The sequence below is a fragment of the Ranitomeya variabilis genome, chromosome 2 (assembly GCF_051348905.1).
Source record: "Ranitomeya variabilis isolate aRanVar5 chromosome 2, aRanVar5.hap1, whole genome shotgun sequence".
In the NCBI taxonomy this organism is placed as follows: Eukaryota; Metazoa; Chordata; class Amphibia; order Anura; family Dendrobatidae; genus Ranitomeya; species Ranitomeya variabilis.
Genome location: NC_135233.1, coordinates 852511292 through 852536896, shown reverse-complemented (window position 1 = coordinate 852536896; position 25605 = coordinate 852511292). Strand labels below are relative to the sequence as shown.

Here is a 25605-nt window from a genome sequence, read left to right as displayed (position 1 = left end):
ATGTGATTACTATTATGATTTTTTCAAGATAACTCTACCTATGTAAGGAAAATCACACTGGAAAAGACAAGCAAAGACGAAATACAAGCCTCATTCGATGGTGGGATCTCAATCACAGTTTCTGCTAATGAGGGAGCTTTGAGCTTTGTCACAATGTTAGATACTATCTACAAAAACAAAACTGAAGGCCTTCTGGGTAAGAAAATTTTTCTGCCAGATCTTAGAAATATTATAAATTTACTAGTTATCTCAAATGCAGCATTCATTTTTGTATTTAATATCATTGATTTTTTTCCAGGAATCTTTAATGATGATAAGACAGATGACCTGATGGCTACTAATGGAACCAAGCTGGAATTTAATGGTGTGAACCTTCCAAATGATTCTCTGATATTTGAAATCGGAATGACATGTAAGTGGTCATTAGTGTATGTCATTTCAGAACTAGCTTTAAAAAACAAAAAAGAAGAATACATGAGCTGTTTAACTGTCATTTAATTGTTTTTAAATACAACACTCATATAATACAGACAAAGGGTGTCCTTGTTAGGAAAATAAAAATAAATGTTGTGTTCGCTTTATAAATGTCTTTGTTTCACAGGGAAAACCTCCCCTTCGGACAGCCTCTTCATCTACAATGAAACCATTGGGGAGTCCTGGTACACCTACAACAATAACACATTTGTGCCACTGTTTTATGATGAGCTGCTTTTGATGACTGACAGTGAAATCATCAAGAAAGCAAATGAGACTTGTCAAGGAAATGATGAGTGCATCTTTGATGTCTTGAGTACTGGAAATGAAGCTTTGGGAAAGGCCACACTTGACAGTATTATATCAGCCAATGAACAAAGCAGCACAATGAGTAAGAAATATACATTATCCTCTGTTATTTTCACCCTTTCTCAGTAATTTTATATATTTATTGGCTTTTTTTCTATAACTTTACAACAGTGAAAGGTAGAGCCTGCCAATCTTTCTGACCTTTCTTTTCAAGTCCTTACACATTCAACAATTATCCTGTAAATAAGCAAAGCATCAACACTTTGTAATCCAAATCTATACAGGTAGTTAGAGAGATCTGATGAAACACAACAACTTCTCTCTACAGATAATTTTCCTCCAAATGTTACTGGACCCACCACCATTTTCACCAAGCTTATGGAGCCGATTACCATCATCTACACGGCCACTGATAAGAACAATGACACTGTGATCTTCTCTCTGGAGACAAACTCTGCTGATATCAATATAACAGGTGAATATATGTCAAGCTGCCCTGATGGTTATGTTTTACAGTGTACATGCTAGGGATATACTGATTACTGATATAATATTCAGCTTTAACAAATTTATATGAGCCGATCACATCACTAAGATATAAAGCATATCCCTCTCATATCCTATAACATGCATAATTTATTTTCCTTGCTTCCAATGCCCTTCATAATTTTCTTTTTGCTGTGCAGGTGATGGAGTTTTGGTTTGGTATCCCACCAGTTCAACACCTGTTAATGCCACTATAGTAGCAAATGATTCCAAAGTTGCTACAGACATGATTCTAACCCTGGTGCTCTGCAATTGTACCAACGATGGTGACTGTCTTTATGATAGTTCCATCAGCCTTGGAAATGAAACAACAAACTTTAAGGTAAACTGTCTTATTGAATAACATCATATTTTATAACAACGGAATATGTTTTTAATGACATGCATAGTTTACCCAAGTGGCACCTTACTGAATATCTTGCAACACAGGTCTCCGGGTGTAACTGTTCACCTGCATGGACCGGAATGTACTGCGAAATGGATTTTTATGCTTGTGCAGAATACAAATGTTATGTTAATGATACTTGTGAAGATGCAGAAGCACCCGATGAAGGATATACTTGTGGTCCATGTCCTGAACATCTGACTGGAGATGGAGAAACCTGTACAGGTGAGTAAACACTTTTATTCACTGCTTCTACATAAAAAAAAAAATAATGAATCTTCTAGAAAACAAAATGCTTTTTAATGCGATTTTCAAAAAAAATGTAATAAAATGGCCACATTATTTAATTTAAACAGCAGCCCATCCTAGTCAAGTGTTAGGAGGGGTTGCAGTCTGAAGAAACGCAAGACCTGTGTCTCAGCTGACAGAAGACCTGTAGTGTAAGCAGTGAGCACACATACTACTGCAGAAGTGTGTAAAAGGAGAAGAAATAAATCTTCTACTCAGCTGAGGCTGTAGAAAAAAATCCTTTGTTTTCAGTCAGTTGAGGAGAAAATGAATTTCTTCTGATGTCACAGCGCTTTCACTCCTCTGAAGCCGATATATATTTTTGACCATACTAGTCTTCTGTCATAGGTCTCGGGAGTTCCTAGTAGACCACTAATCATTCCAATTTTGGCTATATTTAATTTACAAACGGACTACTGGTAAAGAGGCTTTTGACCAGACTTGTTCATCAGTTTCCTCCTATAAAAAAGAAACATGCAAGCTTGAGAAAGGCTCACCAGAACCGATATGGGCTAATAAACCACTATATTTTTTCTAGCAATGTTTTGGCTCAAGTTGTGAGCCTTTCCCAAGCTCAAGAAAGGCTCACATCTTGATAAGAAATGTTGCAGGAGCCCATATTGGCTCTTAAACCACTTTATTTTTTCAAAAACAGAGTGCTGTGTTCATCTTTTTGTACTAGATAGATAGATAATAGATTGATATTCGTCACATATATAATTTGTGACTTGCTGGTGGAGCTTACTGTACAGTTATTAACTAAAAAAATAATAAATGAAAAAAATGTTGTGGCATCCCCCCCATTTTTTATAACCAGCAAAGGTCAAATAAATGGCCAAGAGCTGATATTATCAGGCTGGAAGGTCCCTGGTTATTGGGCACTTACAACTTTAAATTATCAGCCCATCGCCACCCCAGAAGTGAAGCATCACATGAGATGATCCAATTCTGGCACTTAATAATAATATTCTCTTTATTTATATAGCGCCAACATATTCCGCAGCACTTTACAGTATTTTGGCACAAATTATCATCACTGTCCCGGATGGGCACTTCGCGTTGGCTCTTCTCCATGCCCTGGTGCTTTGAAAATCAGAATAATGGTGCTTGATAGATAGATAGATAATACCAAGCCCAATGTTTAGTAATAAACATAATAAAATGGTACATAAAGTGTTACATAAAAACACACAAAATCTGCGTTATTAAATGCAATATCTGTTTAGTTTAAAAAAAAAAATTGGAAAAAAATGGTGTGGGCTCCCGTGCAAATTTTGCGCCAGAGAGGGAAAGCCGACGGCTGGGGCTGATGTTTATAGCCTGGGAAGGGGTTAATATCCATGGATCTTCCCAGGCTATGAATATCAGCCTGCAGCTGCATATTTAGCCTTTACTGGCTATTAAAATAGGGGACCCCCTCAAAAAAATGATGTGGGCTCCCCTTATAATTTATAGCCAGAAAGGCTATACAGACAGCTGTGGACTGATATTCTTAGCCTAGAGAGGGGCTATGGATATTGTATCCCCCCCGCCAGCTACAAATACCAGCTCCTAGCCACCCCAGAAATGGTGCATCTGTAAGATGTGCCAATTCTGGCATTTAGCCTCTCTCTTCCCACTGCCCTGTAGCCATGGCATATGGGGTAATAAGGGGTTAATGTCACCTTTGATTGTAAGGTGATGTTAAACCCGGTTAGTAATGGAGAGGCGTCAATAAGATACCTATCCATTACTAATCCTGTAGTAGTGAAAGAGTTAAATAAAAACAGCCAGAAAAAAAGTTATTTAATATTCTTAATTTCACCATACTTACAACCGCGCCTAAATCCCCAAAGCCATCGATCATCTGCATAAAATAGAAAATAATAAACCAACAGTATACTCCTTGGTATGCAGTCCATTTAATAATGAGTGTCCCACAATGATCTCCCCTATAGAGCAGTCACATCAGGAGATGTGACAGCTCCATAGGCATCCAGTGACACACTGACAGGAGAATATGGGTCCTGCAGTGTTATCACTGAGGGTTCAATGGCCTCTCACTTTATGGCAGTGCTGCATGAGAATTTTTCCATGCAGCGGTGCCGCAAGTGCCAGTATGAACTATACTGTACTCACAGCGGTGGAGGGATACAGTGCGGAAGGATACCTTCTGTCATTTTATCGCCGGAGCCCCTGGAGAGCGGTCGCATCTGCCATCATCATTATTACATGGATTACATAGGATCAGGGAGTATGTTGTTAGTTTATTATTTTTATTTTTTTACACGTGATCGATGGCTCAGGGATTAGCTGTGTGGTGAGTATGTACTGTATGTTGTATGTACTGTATGTGAATATGTGTGTACGTGTTTGTTATACACTTTAACACAGTAGCAGGATGATGGGACTACTACTGTCCCATCATCCGGCTACCTGTCACAGTAGCAAGCATAGCCGGATGGAAATAGTAGTCCCATCGGATGATGCCTGCCTACACACAGACCCTCTTGCACACACATACAGCCACACACACACAGCTCCGGACGCCCACACACACACATACAGATACACACAGCCCTGCACACACACACATACAGCACCGCACACCCACGCACACACACAGTTACAAACAGCCCCGCAGACACACACAGACACACACAAACACACGCACACAGACACGCACATCTCCGCTCACACACACAGTCTCCACTCACACACACAGTATCTGCCCACACTCCACCCACATACTCTTCCCCCTCCCGATCTGCAGCATTTCTCACAGGCCCATCTGCAGCAAATATGCAGATTTTTTTTAAACCTGCGGTTTTGCTGCGGATTGGCCTGACACAATGGAAGTCAAAGGGTGCAGAAAGGCTGCAGAACTGCAAAAAGAATTGACATGCTGAGGGAAAAAAATAGCTGTGATTCCTCACATTTTTTTCCGCAGCATGTGCACAACAAATGTCAATTTCACATTGACTAGCATTGCTTGTGCACTACACTGCAGATTTGATGCAATTCCGCATGTCCAAAAACACTGTGGAAACGTATCAAAATCCGCAATGTGTGCACATAGCCTTATAGCTCCGAGCTCAGTAGATTTCAAGAAATCACATCCACTTTACTTAGAAATTAAGGCCATGTTCACATGTAGCATACATTTTGTGGCTTTATTTTCTGCAATTTTTGCACAGAAATTCTGCTGTGTTTAACTGTCCAAGCAAAGTGGATGTGATTTCATATAAACTGTGCCCTGTGTGTCTATAAAGATGCTGCTGAAGTCTGCGGTTTTGGTGTTTGTTTTTAGCTAGAAACTTCTTTGTGAAGCCTAAAAAACGAATGTAAAAAACTGCAGTTACTATTATAAGAGCTGAATCAAAGATTTTCTGTACTATAAAAACACATAAAAAGTGCCTTCACATCTTCACCCAAAAAGCATAAAAAAGGGAAAAAACACTTAAAAAATTAAGAAAAAATGCAATAATCAGAAAACATTGTTATTGCATAGTTTGGTGTGGAAAACCAAATACACTGTATTCGTGCAACACGTGAACATGGCTTTACAGACACAAAAAAAATATTGCATAGCAAAGCTTACATAATAATGAGAAAGTTCTGGCTGCTCCAACTATGAATAAATGAGCACAAAATAAATCTATAGGTCCCAACTAGAGATGAGCATGATGCAGAGATAACATCTCACCAGCCCTGGGTGATCAAAAATTGTACTAGGAACCAGGTGCGGACTGGGGATGAAATTGAGTCCTGACATTTGAAATCACACAGGCCCATGTTATCCCCATCCCCTAGCACCAGATGGGGATATACTGTATTAGTAATATTACCCTGGATGGAGTAAGGGAAGATTTAGTACAAGACCAATGTTTCTAATGATACTTCCGTCACAACTCTTAACAGTATGGATGTCTTGAGAACACCGATTCTGATAACAATGTAGCAAACAAGGTGACCCACGACCAGACAGGCCCTTCTGGCATTTGCCAGAATTGCCAGATGGCCAGTCCGGCCCTGCTAGGAACGTTGGAAGGTAAGAGAGTCACAGGCCTCCTGTCCAGTTGCCAAGAACCACTAAAGTGGATGCTGGATCTGCTCATCTCTGGTCCAAAACGTCCTGGATACAGGAGGACAGTCCCAGATTTGAATCTACACCACCGCCCCTCTGACATGTCCTCCTGCCAGGGTAGTAAGAAATAATAAATGGGTGTGTCTTGGGGTGTGGCTAAAGGCATTGGCATGGTGCACGAAGCACCTCATCATTTTCCTTCTGTCCTTCAAAAGTTGAGAGGTATGGTGTCCTGTTATAGCCACCTGAAAATTGTTGTCATATAGTAGAATCATGTTTCATGTTATGATGAACATGGAATTCATACTTCTATGTAAAAATAAAAATGATGGTAGTTCTTGTACTTTTACTTGATCTTGTGCTAGTAAATATAATTATCTGTTTCCAGATATCAATGAATGCGCCGATAATACATCCGAATGTCAGCAAGATTGTAATCATTTTCTGGGAGGATACAACTGCAGCTGTTATGCTGGCTACGACATCGATGAGAAGAACCGCTATATGTGTGTCGGTATGTCCTGTACTCCATTCTCTCAATTTAACATCGTTTTACATTATTGTTCATGCTCATTTAGTGGAAATATAGGATCTTACTAATAGCATGCAAGCAAGATAACTCAAAATGTTCAGGATGCAAAACTAACAGAATATTAGAAAATATTATTCTGTCTGCTTTTCTTCAGACATCGATGAGTGTAATAATGGTGACAACACATGTGCTAACAATACCGACTGTACAAACCTTCCTGGAGATTTTAGCTGTGGATGTAAATCTGGATATGATGGAGATCCGTTTATACTCTGCACTGGTAGGGCTTACTGAACTTCAAAAATGTTTTAAACCACGTGCATCACTATCATCTATCTATCTAGCTATTTATCTATATCTGTTCATTTATATATTTGTATTATTTGTATAATAATCTGCTAAATGAATATTTATGACACCAATAGATATCGATGAATGCGCCAATGACAATTCCTCCTGTCCCAATCAATCAATCTGTGTTAATACCGATGGATCCTATGACTGTGAATGTCTGCCAGGATACGGGGGAAAAGACTGTTCAGGTAAGGTCTGTAGTTATTAACAAAGAAAGTTACAATTTCATTGGGTTGCCTCACTAGGACTTTATCAGAAGTTTAGCCAATTCATCTGTCTGTATATTGTGATTTATTGCTTGATATTCAACAGGAAAACGACATTGTTTGCCATTTATGACAACTTTTCCAACCAAGATAATAAATAACTTTTGGTTCTCTAATATAATCTGTAACTAAGCCAACATTAATGGGTTTCCCATTTTGGCCAATTTCAGTTTGTTAATAGGATACAATGATATAAGGTTGATAAGTGAGTGCACTGCAATTGGGATTCCCCCTTTGAGCAGAAGTATTCTATGAGGAACATGGCAGAATGTGTTCAGTTTCCCTTACAGAGGAGCTATTACCAAAAAAAATCTAGTTTTACTAGAAATATTTATATAATTATGTGTGTTTACTTAAATACTGACTGCTTTGTAAGTCATATCTAAAAACCTTTGTTTTTTTGTACCTTTTTTTCAATGGAAGTGCACTGCCATCTTGTGAATGGCACAGCTTCTCACTAATTCTGCACTACACAATCTTCTAATGCACCTGTGAAAGCAGGGAAACTGAAAGCACGCTACTCACGGATCTATACTACTGAAGACTAGGGTTGAGCGACTTTTATTTTTATAGGATCGGGTCGGGTTTCACAAAACCCGACTTTCTCAAAATTCGGGTCGAGTGAAATCGGCCGATCCTATAAAACAGTCGGGGTCGGCCGAAACACGAAACCCAATGCAGTGCAATGGGATACTATGGTTCCCAGGGTCTGAAGGAGAGGAAACTCTCCTTCAGGCCCTGGGATCCATATTAATGTGTAAAATAAAGAATCAAAATAAAAAATATTGATATGCTCACCCTCGGACGTGCCCTGGTACTAACTGGCAGCCTTCCTTCCTAAGAATGAGCGCGTGAATGACCTGCGGTGACGTCGCGGCTTGTGATTGGTCGCGTGAGCGGTCACATGGGCGGTCGCGACCAATCACAAGCCGCGACGTCATCTAAGGCCCTTCACGCGCTCATTCTTAGGAAGGAAGGCTGCCAGTTAGTACCAGGGCGTGTCCGAGTGTGAGTATATCAATATTTTTTATTTTGATTCTTTATTTTACACTTAAATATGGATTCTGATACCGATATCCGATATCGCAAACATATCAGAACTCGGTATCGGAATTACGATACCAGATTCAGAAGATCGCCGACCTCATGGCCGACCCCACACAGGGGTCGGGTCGGGTTTCATGAAACCCGATTTTGCCAAAAGTCGGCGACTTCTGAAAATGGCCGACCTGTTTCGGTCAACCCTGAAGACTTATCATTGCTTGTTTGCAACGTTACAACTTATCATTGTCATACTGGTCTGTGCTCTAATAAGAGTGGAAGTTTTCTCATCGGAGCAGCGACCAGTTTAAGGGCTCATACTCATTTGAGAGAAAAACGGACGAGTGCAATCCGATAAAAAAATTGGATTGCACTCCGACCAATGTTATTCATTGGATGACATCTCATCTGCAAATTTTTTCACAGCTGAAATCAGACTGAGAAAAAAATCGCAGCATGCTTTGATTTGCTGCATATCTCAGAGGAGACTCGTCAATGCAAGTCAATGGGTGCGAGAAAAAAAACCGCACAGCACTCGGACCATTCGTATGCCATCTATTTTTTATAGATACCTTACCACTCTGTGGCATAGAACACAGTAAATGGTCCTGTTAATGATTGTAGAAAAATAGCTGCAGAGAGAAAAAACTCATTGCATACGCATGTCATACAGATGTCAAACTATTGCTATGTGAGAAAAATCGCATTGTACTCGCATGATACTCGTCCGTTTTTGGGTCCTAATATCAGAACATTTTTTTTCTCACATATGGGTATAAGCCCTAAGGCTGGGATCACACTACAGCCTAATACGGACGAGTGCTAAGCGATAAAAAAACGCATAGCACTCGGACCAATGTTAATCTATGGGCCAGCTCCCATCATCCGTTTTTCTCATCCGTATTATACTATAATTCTTCACCTGCTGTTGATTTGTTTATTCTTCCTCTCAAAGAGTTCAGTAAGGCTCATTTCACATGTATCTTGCACACTACGCTGAGCACTTACACCAAGGTTTCCTAGTAAGTCTCTGAAATACGTGATTCAGACAGAACCTCGATGAAAGATTCCCTATAGTGAAGCAGATGGGAAATCTTTGGACATTGTCTGGCCTATGATCTGGAGGTGTCCTTCTTTATAAACATCCACAAAAGTATGGTTTTGCGCATCTCTGAAAAGCATACCACTGAACAGAGGCCTAGTGGAGTCCAGAATAACTCCACTGCCTAGTGAATGGATCCTTCAGGGGTTACACTTAAATAATCTCACTCGGAAAGTTAGATGGAAACCCTGATGTAAGTGCTCAGCGTAGAGCACAGGATCAATGTGATCAAAAATGTTATATAAAATGTTCCCAATAAAAGTTTCAACTCAATACACAAAAAAAGGAAGTCTCATAGTAACATAGTAACAGTTAGCAAGGCCAAAAAAAGACATTTGTCCATCCAGTTCAGCCTATATTCCATTAGAATAAATCCCCAGATCTACGTCCTTCTAAAGAACTTAATAATTGTAAGATACAATATTGTTACACTCCAGGAAGACATCCAGGCCTCTCTTGGACCCCTTGACTGAATTCACCATCACCACCTCCTCAGGCAAGGAATTCCAGATTCTCACTGCCCTAACAGTAAAGAATCCTCTTCTATGTTGGTGGAAAAAGCTTCCATCCTCCAGACGCAAAGAATGCCCCCTTGTGCCCGTCACCTTCCTTGGTATAAACAGATCCTCAGCGAGATATTTGTATTGTCCCCTTATATACTTATACATGGTTATTAGATCGCACCTCAGTCGTCTTTTTTCTAGACTAAATAATCCTAATTTTGCTAATCTCTCTGGGTTTTGTAGTTCTCCCATCCTCTTTATTAATTTTGTTGTCCTCCATTGTACTCGCTCTAGTTCCACTATATCCTTCCTGAGCATCAGTGCCAAAAACTGTACACAGTACTCCATGTGCGGTCTAACCAGAGATTTCTCCACTCAGGTCTGTCATCTGCTATTGGAAACATAAGGGGCTCCCACATTACTGGTAACACAAAGGCTCTGGAAAAGGGAATCCCCGCCCCCATTAAATAAAAAGAAATCCAGCAAATTCTGTGCCCTCTTTTTTCTAAGCTACACGATGTGCCTAACATTTAGCGTCCACATGATTGGTGTCAGTATAATGAGGAGAGCCCGCTTACTTTACATGGTACATACTGTATCGCCAAAAAAATCTAGCTGGCCACAATGTATTGGCACCACAATGTATTGGGCACTACAATGTCTAAACACTACAACAGCAGATTTTCAATTTTCACTTTGCAAAACCCACTGCTGCTTGTTTATGGAAAACAGTCATGGAGTCAAAATCATCACTACCCATACTACCTGTAGATAAATTCCCAGAGGAGTGTATTTTCCAAAATAGGGTCCCTTGAGGGGTAATTTTGCTGTTCTGGCACTTAAGGGCTCGTATATGGAGTCAGCAAACTATTCTAGGAAAATCTATGCTCCAAGAGTCCATGTGGCTAAATAATACGGTACAGACACATATGCGGTACTGCCACTTTCATCAGAAGATATTGTTTGACACATTTTAGTGCCATTTTTACACATTTTCAAGTGTAAAAATGTAAAATCTTGTGCTAAAACAAAGTTTTTTTGGTAAAAATTGAATTGTTTTTTCTTCACCGCCCAATGGTATAAAGTTCAATGAGACAGCTGTGGTGTCAATGTGTTTACTGCAGCCTTAAATTAATTAATTGAGGGGTGGTAGTTTGTAAAATGAGGCACTGATGGGGGTTCTGCCTTTCTGGCACCTCAGGGGCTCTGCCAATATAACATGTCACCTGCAAAGCTTAACAGTAAAATCTGCACTATTATTTGGCACCCCTTCCCTTCTGAGCTTCATACTATGCCTCATACTTTTTCGACCACATGTGGCGCATTCACGTACACAGGATTTGTGTAACAAATTGTATCACTGTGTACTGCTCGTTTTCTCCTTTCAGTCATTTTGAAAATTTAAAACTTGGAACCAGACTTGAAAAGCAAAATTTTAGTGGAAAAAATGGTAATTTATCATTTGCTCAGCCCAATGTTATACAATTCTGTGAATCGCCTGAGGGTTAAAAATGCTTGCAACACCTCTAGATAAATTCATTAAGGGGTATAGTTGCCATAATGGGGTCACTTGTGGTTTTTTCCACTGTATAGGCACATCTGCGGCTCTGCAAACATAACATGACATCCACTATTTATTCCAGACAATTTTATGCTCCAAAAGTCAAATGTTGCTTCCAGGCCCTGCTGTGCATCCAAGCAGTAGTTTTCCACCACATATAGGCGTGGTATAGTGACCCCTGTGGCAGCTAGGGGGCGCTTTGTGTGCTCCTTGGGATATGCATGGAGACATATCTGTTGTGATAATGGTAGTAAAACAGTGACTGGCAGTGTTGTGAATGACCGATATGTGTCGCAGAGGGAGTCTGCGTGGTAAGTCTGATGCAATGTAGCTGGAGATCCGTATGATATGCTAACCGGGGTTAGAAGAGAGAGACATTGTGTATGGGGCACCTCTGAGGCCAAGAGGTGTCCAGGAACCTGTGAAGGTTGCCAACGGGTAACGGTCTGAAAACCGTGTGTAATGCTGACCGGGCTCAGAGATGAACTGTGGTGAAGTTGAATACGTCCAGATGGTGTTCAAACTGTTACTAAGTTCCTGTGGATGTGGTTTGTGTTGTGAGAAATAAACCTAAAAGACTTTGTTTTGATAGAAAACCGTGCCCGAGTGCGTTAATCTCGTGCCAAGCGAGTGTCCCCCAAGACACGTAGTAGGCGCTATGCTACAATTGGTGCTCGAAGCGGGCAAAACGGTTCCCTCAGAAGCACATGTGCTGTGCTGGCTAAGCCAGAGGAGTCGACGGTCTGACAACCGTGTGATACTGATCGGGATCAGTGAGATAAAGTGCTTGTGCAGTAATGCAACTCGGCGGGGTTACGAAGGTGACAAGTGTCTTGCTGTGGATCGACGGGTCCATGAAGTCTACGGTGGAGCCATACAGAGCATTGTGGAGTGTGGCTGCAGCTGCAGCAAGAGGTTCAGCAGCAGCGGCTTGTGATTGCCAGCAGGAGCTGGTGAAGTGTTTGAAAAAAAAACAAACAAAAAAATGTTTTCTTCTTCTTTCCGTGCAGACTCTTAAAGGGCCGATGCGACCTAAAGAGACGTGTTTTTTTTCTCTGTACTGTGTGAACTGGTACTGTTGGGTGTACCCCAGGGAAGGGGTGGTGTCCCTAAAGGGTAGCATCCCCAAAGATGGGGCGGAAAACCCAAACAGGGATGGTTGCCAAAAAAGGGGCGGAGTCCCAAAAGGGGGTGGTATCCCAAAAGGGAGTAATTGCCCAAAAAGGGGTGGTAACCCTTAAGGGGTGGAATTCCGCCGAATGGTGGTTTCCAAAAAAGGGGCAGAGTCCCAAAAGGGGGTGGTAACCCAAATGGTATTAGTTGCCCAGAGAGGGGTGGAGTCCCACGGGATGGTGGTTTCCCAAAAGGGGGCAGAGCATCCCAAAAGGGAAAGTGTCTGTGGAATTGATGTGTATGAAAATTAATGCAGAGAATGCACCCCCTATAGTTGACAGTCCTAAGTTAGGCGTGACCAAGGAAAATGGTGGACGGTCCCAACTTACGGACATGACGTCACCTGATGTGTGCCACAATATGACTGTTAGTAATGTGGTAGATAGAACGAGTGGAGCTGATACCCAGGAAGAGTGTGATTTTGGGGTTCGCCATGCTGTGAGGTGTGACACAGACTATGCAGGTGACTGTGATTATGAAGAAATAAGGGAGTACAGTGAGGCCACCAAGGAGTGGGGCCTGAAGTAGAAACCCGGTTAAAGCAAGAGGAGCTTTGGAGACAGGCTGCTGAGTACCGTGTGAGAGCCTAATGGAAGAAAGTCAGTGGAAGGGGTGGTCAAGCCATGCAAGAGCTGGTGGATGGGTCTGGAGTCCTGAGGTTGAGAGTGACATAGGTGGGAGACCTTGTTACAAAAATGTGGTGACTACAAGGTCTGTTGACATAGACAGATGGTGACTTGAAGACTAGAATTCAAGACTTACATATTGACCACTAGGGGCGGAAAAAACTTAACAAAGGTGTGAAGATGAGGATGGTGTGTGATAAGTGTTCAACCCTACGGGTTTGAACACAGGGGGGGAATATGTAGTATAGTGACCCCTGTGGCAGCTAGGGGGGCGCTGTGTGTGCTCCTTGGGATATGCATGGAGGCATATCTGTTGTGATAATGGTAGTAAAACAGTGACTGGCAGTGTTGTGAATGGTCGATATGTGTCGCAGAGGGAGTCTGCGTGGTAAGTCTGATGCAATGTTGTTGTTCTGGGACCTGTAATCCCTCAAGAGTGTGTATAGCTATGGTGTAGTTGTAAGGTAGACTTACTAGGTTAGTTGTGTGAGATGGGTGGGACAAACTAGCCACACATTCACACTCCCACCTGTGGGAGTGGTTAGTACTATATAATGTGACTGAAGTCTGGCCACATGGGCTCTGAGTGTGGATCTGAATGGTCTGTGCTGGAAGGTCCTGGAGAGAGCCCCATGTGTTGGGAGTGTCGGCTCCCTGAAGAGCACATGGCGGGGGCTCTGGACCTTGCACAGACCAGGCTGTGGAACGGATGGAGATCCGTGTTGTACTGACCGGGGTCAGAGTGAAAGAATGTCTGAAGGGTGCCTCTAGTGAAGAGCGGTATCCAAGAACCTGTGCGGCAATGGCAGGCAACGAATGGAGATTCGTGTTGTACTGACATGGATCAGAGAAAAGGAAAGAAAGAGTGTGAACGTCTGAAGGATGCCTCTGGTGAAGAGAGGTATCCGAGAACCTGTGCGGCACCAACCAGTAATGGATGGAGATCCGTGTGATATGCTAACCGGGGTTAGAAGAGAGAGACATTGTGTATGGGGCACCTCTGAGGCCAAGAGGTGTCCAGGAACCTGTGAAGGTTGCCAACGGGTAATGGTCTGAAAACCGTGTGTAATGCTGACCGGGGTCACAGACGAACTGTGGTGAAGTTGAATGTGTCCAGATGGTGTTCAAACTGTTACTAAGTTCCTGTGGATGTGGTTTATGTTGTGAGAAATAAACCTAAAAGACTCTGTTTTGATAGAAAACCGTGCCCGAGTGCGTTAATCCCGTACCAAGCGAGTGTCCCCCAAGACACGTAGTAGGCGCTATGCTACATAGGGTATCAGTGTACTCATAAGGAATCTAGCAACAAGTTGTGTGGTACATTTTTTTCATGTTATATTTGTGAAAATGAAAAACTTGGGGCTAAAAGAACATTTTTGTAGAAAAAATTTAAATATTTTCCTTGCACATTGCTATAATTCCTGTGAAGCACCAAAAGGGTTAATAAACTTCTTGAACGTTGAGCACTTTGAGGGGGTGCATGCAGTTTTTAAAATGGTGTCACATTTGGGTATTCTTATTCTTAATGAAGTGATAACTCTTGAACGCTTCAATGGATCCCACTGATTGTCAGAAATATTGTACTTTATGAAATGTTATACTTTATGATAGTAGACATTTCTTCAATATGACTTGCGTTAATTTGTGAAAAAATGGGAATTTGGCAAAAATTTTGGAAATGTAGCAATGTGATTTTCGGGATTATAATTTTGATATTCTGTCTCACAATGTTAAAATTAACCTACCCTTAAAATTATAGACTGTTCATGTTTTTGTCAGTGGGCAAACTTACAAAATTTGCAAGGGATCAAATATGTATTTCCCCCACTGTATAAGAGATCACAGTACAGTTATAGATGGTGACTTACTAGCCGATACAGTTGAACTTGAGATGACGGGTGGGGGGGCCCACTGCTTGGCATCGGGTCCCCCGCCTCCTCAGGGGTCCCATAGCGACCAGGGGGCAGTGCAAGGCGATCGATTCTCCCAGCTCTGCCACAGAACATAACTGAATGGGCGCTCTGTGCACTCCAATACAGTTACAGCAGAGAAGTTTCGGGTGGGCCCCCTCAGAGCACAAGGCTTAACTTTACTAGACAGCAGCGTATTCATCTCACAGACAGCACAGTTCAAACACAGAGACATCTTCTTATCTGCTTTCCTCACATCAGCAGCACAATTCACACAGGGCAACATTTTCTGTACTTTCCCTTCCTCTGCCATACGGGCAGACTCTAGTATCTCTGTCATTTCTCTCTCTTTACTCTTGACATTCACGGCCGTACCTTTAGCCAGACTGTCCTGTTTGCACTTTCTTTTCCTCTGACATCCGGGCAGCATCTTTGGATAGTTCGTGTCCCATCTATACCTTCAGCATCACCAGCTCCCCGACAGCACCTTGTCCGGTTGCAATAGGGAAAGGTTGCCAAAAAAGGGGCGGAGTCCCAAAAGGGGGTGGTATCCCAAAAGGGAGTAATTGCCCAAAAAGGGGTGGTAACCCTTAAGGGGTGGAATTCCGCCGAATGGTGGTTTCCAAAAAAGGGGCAGAGTCCCAAAAGGGGGTGGTAACCCAAATGGTATTAGTTGCCCAGAGAGGGGTGGAGTCCCACGGGATGGTGGTTTCCCAAAAGGGGGCAGAGCATCCCAAAAGGGAAAGTGTCTGTGGAATTGATGTGTATGAAAATTAATGCAGAGAATGCACCCCCTATAGTTGACAGTCCTAAGTTAGGCGTGACCAAGGAAAATGGTGGACGGTCCCAACTTACGGACATGACGTCACCTGATGTGTGCCACAATATGACTGTTAGTAATGTGGTAGATAGAACGAGTGGAGCTGATACCCAGGAAGAGTGTGATTTTGGGGTTCGCCATGCTGTGAGGTGTGACACAGACTATGCAGGTGACTGTGATTATGAAGAAATAAGGGAGTACAGTGAGGCCACCAAGGAGTGGGGCCTGAAGTAGAAACCCGGTTAAAGCAAGAGGAGCTTTGGAGACAGGCTGCTGAGTACCGTGTGAGAGCCTAATGGAAGAAAGTCAGTGGAAGGGGTGGTCAAGCCATGCAAGAGCTGGTGGATGGGTCTGGAGTCCTGAGGTTGAGAGTGACATAGGTGGGAGACCTTGTTACAAAAATGTGGTGACTACAAGGTCTGTTGACATAGACAGATGGTGACTTGAAGACTAGAATTCAAGACTTACATATTGACCACTAGGGGCGGAAAAAACTTAACAAAGGTGTGAAGATGAGGATGGTGTGTGATAAGTGTTCAACCCTACAGGTTTGAACACAGGGGGGGAATATGTAGTATAGTGACCCCTGTGGCAGCTAGGGGGGCGCTGTGTGTGCTCCTTGGGATATGCATGGAGGCATATCTGTTGTGATAATGGTAGTAAAACAGTGACTGGCAGTGTTGTGAATGGTCGATATGTGTCGCAGAGGGAGTCTGCGTGGTAAGTCTGATGCAATGTTGTTGTTCTGGGACCTGTAATCCCTCAAGAGTGTGTATAGCTATGGTGTAGTTGTAAGGGAGACTTACTAGGTTAGTTGTGTGAGATGGGTGGGACAAACTAGCCACACATTCACACTCCCACCTGTGGGAGTGGTTAGTACTATATAATGTGACTGAAGTCTGGCCACATGGGCTCTGAGTGTGGATCTGAATGGTCTGTGCTGGAAGGTCCTGGAGAGAGCCCCATGTGTTGGGAGTGTCGGCTCCCTGAAGAGCACATGGCGGGGGCTCTGGACCTTGCACAGACCAGGCTGTGGAACGGATGGAGATCCGTGTTGTACTGACCGGGGTCAGAGTGAAAGAATGTCTGAAGGGTGCCTCTAGTGAAGAGCGGTATCCAAGAACCTGTGCGGCAATGGCAGGCAACGAATGGAGATTCGTGTTGTACTGACATGGATCAGAGAAAAGGAAAGAAAGAGTGTGAACGTCTGAAGGATGCCTCTGGTGAAGAGAGGTATCCGAGAACCTGTGCGGCACCAACCAGTAACGGATGGAGATCCGTGTGATATGCTAACCGGGGTTAGAAGAGAGAGACATTGTGTATGGGGCACCTCTGAGGCCAAGAGGTGTCCAGGAACTTGTGAAGGTTGCCAACGGGTAATGGTCTGAAAACCGTGTGTAATGCTGACCGGGGTCACAGACGAACTGTGGTGAAGTTGAATGTGTCCAGATGGTGTTCAAACTGTTACTAAGTTCCTGTGGATGTGGTTTATGTTGTGAGAAATAAACCTAAAAGACTCTGTTTTGATAGAAAACCGTGCCCGAGTGCGTTAATCCCGTACCAAGCGAGTGTCCCCCAAGACACGTAGTAGGCGCTATGCTACATAGGGTATCAGTGTACTCATAAGGAATCTAGCAACAAGTTGTGTGGTACATTTTTTTCATGTTATATTTGTGAAAATGAAAAACTTGGGGCTAAAAGAACATTTTTGTAGAAAAAATTTAAATATTTTCCTTGCACATTGCTATAATTCCTGTGAAGCACCAAAAGGGTTAATAAACTTCTTGAACGTTGAGCACTTTGAGGGGGTGCATGCAGTTTTTAAAATGGTGTCACATTTGGGTATTCTTATTCTTAATGAAGTGATAACTCTTGAACGCTTCAATGGATCCCACTGATTGTCAGAAATATTGTACTTTATGAAATGTTATACTTTATGATAGTAGACATTTCTTCAATATGACTTGCGTTAATTTGTGAAAAAATGGGAATTTGGCAAAAATTTTGGAAATGTAGCAATGTGATTTTCGGGATTATAATTTTGATATTCTGTCTCACAATGTTAAAATTAACCTACCCTTAAAATTATAGACTGTTCATGTTTTTGTCAGTGGGCAAACTTACAAAATTTGCAAGGGATCAAATATGTATTTCCCCCACTGTATAAGAGATCACAGTACAGTTATAGATGGTGACTTACTAGCCGATACAGTTGAACTTGAGATGACGGGTGGGGGGGCCCACTGCTTGGCATCGGGTCCCCCTCCTCCTCAGGGGTCCCATAGCGACCAGGGGGCAGTGCAAGGCGATCGATTCTCCCAGCTCTGCCACAGAACATAACTGAATGGGCGCTCTGTGCACTCCGATACAGTTACAGCAGAGAAGTTTCGGGTGGGCCCCCTCAGAGCACAAGGCTTAACTTTACTAGACAGCAGCGTATTCATCTCACAGACAGCACAGTTCAAACACAGAGACATCTTCTTATCTGCTTTCCTCACATCAGCAGCACAATTCACACAGGGCAACATTTTCTGTACTTTCCCTTCCTCTGCCATACGGGCAGACTCTAGTATCTCTGTCATTTCTCTCTCTTTACTCTTGACATTCACGGCCGTACCTTTAGCCAGACTGTCCTGTTTGCACTTTCTTTTCCTCTGACATCCGGGCAGCATCTTTGGATAGTTCGTGTCCCATCTATACCTTCAGCATCACCAGCTCCCCGACAGCACCTTGTCCGGTTGCAATAGGGAAAGGTGCCGGGAATGCCATCTCAGCTGCTCCCGCCCTGGTCTTAGTCCCCAGATCCTTCTTGGGGATGCTCCTGTTGAGTTGTTGCGCGACTGCACTATTCTTCAGCCGGGGGCCACTTACTGCTATCAGCAGACTTATCCCCCACAGCCTGTAACTGTCTCACTGTATGCGTTCTACCTCTTGGGCAGACTGCCCGGGTGTCTGATGGAACCAGGAAGTGTCTGTCCTGTATCTCCCTGCTCTGTGCTGCTTTGCTCTGTGCCCTGCCCATCTACATAACTCCTTGCTGCCTGTGCCTAAACTAATACTCTTATCTATCCTATTCTCTATCTCTAATGTGCCCCCTCTATTCTAATCCCCCTATGGTCCTATACTGTCCCTAAGCTTACACACAGTATATAACAAATGCATCACATTACAATACATGACACACATTAATGAACATTAGGGAACCGCAAATTACATTAGCATTAGTGAACATGAATAACTGTCAGGGTGACGCACATGACACATTTGCTCAGTGTTCAGTAGAGAGAAGGTACATGAGGGTCCCCGCCACCTCCTTACAGTAGTACAGTTATTATACTACTATATCATGTTCCAAATATCTATCAAACTAGGACAACATCTTATACACTTTATAAAGGTGGCTGCCACCACTGAAACCTTGCACAGTTGTTATGACATTTTGCTTATCAGATTTTTCTACTCAACACTACAGATATAGATGAATGCCTGGAAAATGTCACCGCGTGCCCAGACTATTCAAATTGTACCAACACACCTGGTTCATACAAATGTGAATGTCACCAAGGGTATGATGGAGAAGACTGCACAGACATTGATGAGTGTACAACAATGAATGACTGCAGTCTCTGGGCGGACTGTGAAAACACTGAAGGTGCCTACAACTGTACATGCAGGGATGGGTACTCTGGTAATGGGATGGAATGTACCGGTGAGTATATATGTTCCTTACCTCCAAAAATGCAAGGCTTACAGCTGGACGCTCTGTGCAAACCTTCATTTTTTCCTATATTATCCTACTATGGAATAATTCTCTGTATCTATCAACAAATGCATTTTGTCCATATCGTTTTGCAGATATCGATGAGTGTTCTGAAAATGTCCTTATTTGTGGGGTAAATGCACTCTGTATGAACACGAATGGCAGCTATGAATGCTCTTGTAACACTGGATTTATCCATGTAAATGGAACTTGCGAGGGTAAGTACACAACTGATGTAATACTTTCCATCACATTGCAAAACAGTTCTCTATCAGCGATAAAATTTGCCATGGAAGAAAAAGAAAATATCCAGCTAGGCTACAGGCAGTGGAGTAAAATCCATGATTTATTGAACAAGTTAAAATGATGGTGGTTCCTCCAGTGGCAATAAACCAAAGCGTTTTGGCTCAACAAACCTTCCTCCTGGTTACACAGCATATGTTGGAACAGTCTATATATAGAGTCAAACACCGGTCACATGCTACTTGTTGCCAATAATATCTGCACAACCAAACTGGCACACCTGAGAGCACATGAACACTAAATAAAGGACAAATGACTACAAAATGAAACATGCCATAATAAGAAACCTTACATACATTGTAAAATCATGTCTTCTCTCACATTAAGGCCCAATGAGGTTCTGGTATTTAAAATAAAGATCCGGAAGGATTCTCTGTTTAAGATTTTTATTCTGAAATTACCTCACCTAAACTGTTTTTTGGACCTTTTCTGTTCCTTTAAATGTGAGCATAGACAGATTTCCTTTATGCACCCATGCAAAATGATGAGATACCACAGATATGTTGACAGCAGTAGTACTTACCGCATCCGACACCGCGCGTACAAAAGCCGGCAGCGCTTTGGACGGGGCGGGTGTCCGCTGCATCCCAAGCGCTGCCATTCTGGACCTTGGAAACATAGCCCTATAGATGCCTCTCCATTACTAACCCATGGGCTTGATGTCACCGGACAGTACAAAGGTGACATCAACCCCACAAATATGAACCCCACTTTTCACCGCTACAGGGCAAGTGGAAGGAGCCTGACAAAGTGCCAGAATTGGCACATCTTATAGATATGCCTTTTCTGGGCAGCTGCGGGCTGCTATTTTTAGGCTGTGGGGCCCAATATCCATGGCCCCTTTATCAGCCTGAGAATACCAGCCCCCCATAATTAAAAAAAAGTAGCATGGGGGAACACAGTGTTTTCCGTGCTGTCATGCATATGACAGAGTGACAAACACCCAGTGCTTAGGGTGGTAAACCCGAACAGTAACACGGACTTCCTGGTAAAGTCCGTGCTCGGTGTCCTTGCCCGAACAGTAGGTGTTGGTACGGACACCAAACTTTACTGTACAGGTTCGCACATCTCTAGTAAGGAATTAAGCATATAGATATTTTAGAAGGGTATCCCCATTCAGAACTCCTTACTTACCATATGAAAAGAAAGCTGTTGTGTAAAATACAGCTCAATCACACTCATGCCATTCTTTAGGATGCCAGTGATAAATAGCTTTTGCCGTATCAAAATAGAGGGGTGTTTGGAAAAAAATAGAAAATGGAATAATCTGCAAGGCCAAAATAAATCCCTTTTTTCATCATGTAACCACCTCCTAGACTGTGCCGAATATGCAGTATATACATGTACAGTGCAGTAATGGCACAATTTCCTAAGCTCAGCCAATCAGCAGTGGGTAACAGGGATAACATTGCCAGCATATGGGAAAGGGCCAATGGGCCCAGGTATATACTTTGCACAAGGGCACTTTCAGCGTGTTCTTCATGCTTTCTTTAGGCGCTAATTCACCATTTTCTGAATGCAGATCACAAATGAATGTATGAGTCAGTGATAATTTGTCATTGTTTCCGGAGGTAACTAACTATATATATATATCTTCTCTTCATAGATATTGTAGAATGTGATGATGAAGAGTACTGCACCGGAGCGGGACGATTATGTATAAATGAAATTGGTAGCTATAAATGTATCTGTCAGCCAGGGTACACAGAAGACAGTGACAGCTGTGTTGGTAAGAAATGGATTGTTTTTGCAGGATCCAAAGACAGTGGGGCATGTTTATTAATGGCGCCTAATTCAAAGACAGTGCAAATGAAGAAAACTGATGGTCATTTAACAACGTGTTTAGACGGTTGCGATGTGCACATGTCTTATGTACACAGGATCATGAGCAGCCTAGAAGAATGATTTTTTAGCAAGCTCATTTTCACCCAATGAATGAGTTTTTTTCTTTTTCCTTTCAGTGATCAGCAGCGTGTTATCCTTAAGCATTCCCCGATACTTACAGTGCACCAGATTTATCATACTGTGTAAGGGCTTGTTCACACGATCCTTTTTTTGCTGCGGATTTTTCAGGTCCTGATTTTGAGAACCCGCAGTGAAAATCCGCGGTGGTTTTCCACTGCGGTTTTTTGTCCTGTTTCTACTGCGGATTCCACTGCGGGTTTCCAACTGCAGTTTCCTATTGGGGCAGGTGGAAACCCGCAGCGGAATCCGCAGAAAGAAGTGACATGCTACTTCTTTTTTTCCGCAGAAAATCAGCGCGGATTTTCGAGCGGAAAAAAGGATCGTGGGCACAGCGGATTTTGTTTTCCATAGGGTAACATTGTACTGTACCCTGCATGGAAAATGTCTGCGGATCCGCAGCTGCAAATCCGCTGCGGATCCACAGCAAAAACCGCTTCGTGTGAACATAGCCTAAATCTAGACATGGGAAACAGAGCGCACAATAGGGTGATACCTTATTGAGGGAGAGTTCTAGTTTATAAGCTGTTTAATAGCAGTGTATGCCTCTTAATTGTATTCCAATCGCCAATAAAGACTGGCATATAAAACGCTGAGTAAAATTGTGCTGTACATTTGTCATAGAGTGCAGTCAGATGGGTAGTATAAATTAGACAACGTTAGAAATGCAGTGCTCGGACTGGCCGGAGACTCTCCAAACCCTATTGTGACAGCTTCTATGCCACTGTTACGCTCAAGTCAGGAGAGCTGTTGGACATCGGAGCAATGCATTCTGAACTCGCTCCATTGATATGGCTGACTGACTGCACCCATAAAGAAAGTCATATACTCATCTGTTATCACTTTATAGTCTTGAGTATATTAGGATTTTATCATTAACAATCTATAAATAGTGATATAAAAGTTTTTAATTAAAGCAATATCTACATTTAATTCATTTTAGATATTAATGAGTGTTCTAGTCCTGCATTGAATAATTGCTCAGAAAATGCCATATGCTCTAACGTGGCCGGATCTTTTTACTGCCATTGCTTGGCATACTACACAGGAGATGGTATTAACTGTACAGGTAAATGACAGTTGTATTTTCATGTTATTTTTATGTAAATTTATTTTATGTTAATGTTAAACTTCTCATTTAATATCAGTTTATATTTTAGATAAAAAAGAATTGTAACTAATTCTAAACTAGAAAGGAAAAAGTTTTGAAGAAATGATTTATTTTTGCTATGAGAATATTCAGGATTAATTATTTACACTATATATGTGCTTTTATATTTGTTGATCTGCGCAAGTTATATACAACATATTGTGAACATAATTATAGTTATGTGGTACCTGCTCTTTTAGTCATAGGGGCGTACTTCATTTTCTGTTCAGTCACAGGCATCGATGCCCACTCAATTTGATTAAATTCTTTGGTTGTGCCGATGCCACTGTAATCTCACACTTATGCAGTGTAGCGCTTGGAGACGTGTTTGCACAGTGCCAAGCAGGCAGCCCCGCTTGCACAGTGAGTAGCATGGAGACAGCGGCGCTTGCACTGTGTCAAGCAGGGAGCCATGCGACACGGTGCTTGTGCTGCTCGACACAGCACAAGCTCGGTCAGCTACTCACTGCGCAAGCATGGCTGCCCGCTCGACACTGCGCAAGAGCCACATTGCACAAGCGCAGGATTCCAGTGACATTGGTGCAACCAGGGAAATCAATCAAATTGCTGAACAGAAAATTAAGTACACCGCTATGACAAAATGATCAGGTACTATATAAGTATATAAAGTGCTTTTTGGACATCATTACAGCACCATTTTTAATTACAAAAACATGTTAGTGATGCACATTGCATTATTGAGTCAGTTTAGATGCCTGATATGATGTGACAAGTTACCTTTAAGTCCAAGTGGGTGTTATCAGATATTTGTCACTGAATGTGCACTTCTTACTGAATGAGTTGTCCAATGATAAGCAGACAGAAAAATAACACACCCTCCCTAATAGGTTTGGTTTCACAGTGTATGAGATGTAATAATAAAACTCTGATCTCCTGGTCTAACCTCCTGCATAATTAGAAAGTGTAGGGAGATTACAGCACAGATGACTCATATGTTTCAGTAAGGGCCATGTGAAGGAATGGGCAGTTCTGCTGAGTTTAGCTGTATCACATTACACAGTCTTCTGTTAGCTCTCCCCATTTCATAGCAACAAAGAATGAGGAATGGGCAGGAAGAAGACAGGGCACTGCAGCTGAGTTTAGCTGTGTCACATTACAAACTCTTCTATTAGCTCCCCCCCTTTCATAGCACTATCAACTCTGTTGTACTGCCCCTTTCCCCACACTACCCGTCCAGAGCTGTGTTAGCAATCACACTTAGGTCTGTTGTTCACAAGAGTTGACTTATCTCACAACAGGCGGTGTGGGTGGAGGGCAGTGAATTCTTTGTTTCTTTTTTTACCATACTTATTAAATACATTTTTTACTGATATTCTGTTACAATCATGGTTTTCATTTTCTATCGAAAAGATTAAAGGAAATTAAAGGGAACCTGTGACCCCGTTTTTTCTGTATGATGGGTGGGGGTGGCCATCTTCCTGTGGCCACGCGTGCGCAGATGGAGCGCTCTGCTGCCCGGGGCTTCAGGAAAATGGCCGCAGGATGCCGCGCATGCGCAGATGGAGATCGCGGCGGCCATTTTCCTGAAGCCGAGATGCGAACTCGGCTTCAGGAAAATGGCCACCGCGATCTCCATCTGCGCACACGCGGCATCCCGCAGCCATTTTCCTGAAGCCCCGGGCAGCAGAGCGCTCCATCTGCGCACGCGCGGCCACAGGAAGATGGCTGCCCCCACCCATCACCAGGGGAATAGCGCAGATCGCGCTCTTTTCCCTCCCCTGTGCAGTGGATTCTGGACTTGGGCATGCGCAAACCACTACGCCACCAACGGAAAAATAAGCAAGATCTGGGGGAAGACACCACGCCCATCTGACCAGACCAGCCTGATTGACAGGCGAAAACGGCTACTTTGGTAACGTATTTCGGCAGCATAGGTGGGGAATCAGGGTCCACAAAATACACTATTGTAATGCACAGCTCAGGCCCTATTTAACAGTATTTTTATCTCATATGGAAAAAAACGGGGTCACAGGTTCCCTTTAAAAGAAATTTTCAGGTGATTATTTTTATAAGTTATCATTAATAAATGTATTTTTTTCACTGCAGCTATTCCCCTTTTTCCATATGGAGCAAATACAAGTGATATTAATTACCACCGAAGAGTAACAGACTTTACCTCTCCAGTTTTCCAGCCAAAAACCGGATTTCCTTTTGGAAACAGTTTAAGAAACTTTGTCTATGTAAGTATAAATTGCTGGGATCAATGCTTTATCTCAGTCAATAGATATGAGAAATTTACCTTAAGCTGTTTTTTTGTAGTACACAGACAATGGTCTAATTGTGTTCCCAAGATCCAAAAACAGCGTATTTTCTTATACTCATCCTCCAGTCAATGGATTTAGTGAAACATATAATTTGGCCTCCATTGCAGCGTACTGGAGTGATGCAGACTTATCTAAAGGAGTGGGAACTACTTACTACCAGGTAGGTTTATGACACTGGTCAATTGGTGA

At 42.6% G+C, this 25605-nt stretch overlaps 1 protein-coding gene across 13 annotated transcripts in view; it reads left to right on the top strand.

Annotated features, from left to right (window-relative positions):
* Positions 1-25605, top strand: part of LOC143808019 (uncharacterized) — a 428145-nt gene that overhangs the window by 97202 nt on the left and 305338 nt on the right. For all 13 annotated transcript variants that reach the window (XM_077290233.1, XM_077290228.1, XM_077290231.1 and 10 more), the window contains exons 20-34: positions 29-196; positions 299-412; positions 602-865; positions 1112-1258; positions 1470-1651; positions 1759-1939; positions 6457-6582; positions 6755-6880; positions 7026-7142; positions 19429-19665; positions 19812-19934; positions 21626-21748; positions 22925-23050; positions 25199-25332; positions 25412-25576. In XM_077290233.1, the coding sequence (XP_077146348.1) occupies positions 29-196; positions 299-412; positions 602-865; positions 1112-1258; positions 1470-1651; positions 1759-1939; positions 6457-6582; positions 6755-6880; positions 7026-7142; positions 19429-19665; positions 19812-19934; positions 21626-21748; positions 22925-23050; positions 25199-25332; positions 25412-25576 (2333 nt within the window). The remainder of the gene's footprint in view (positions 1-28; positions 197-298; positions 413-601; positions 866-1111; positions 1259-1469; positions 1652-1758; positions 1940-6456; positions 6583-6754; positions 6881-7025; positions 7143-19428; positions 19666-19811; positions 19935-21625; positions 21749-22924; positions 23051-25198; positions 25333-25411; positions 25577-25605) is intronic.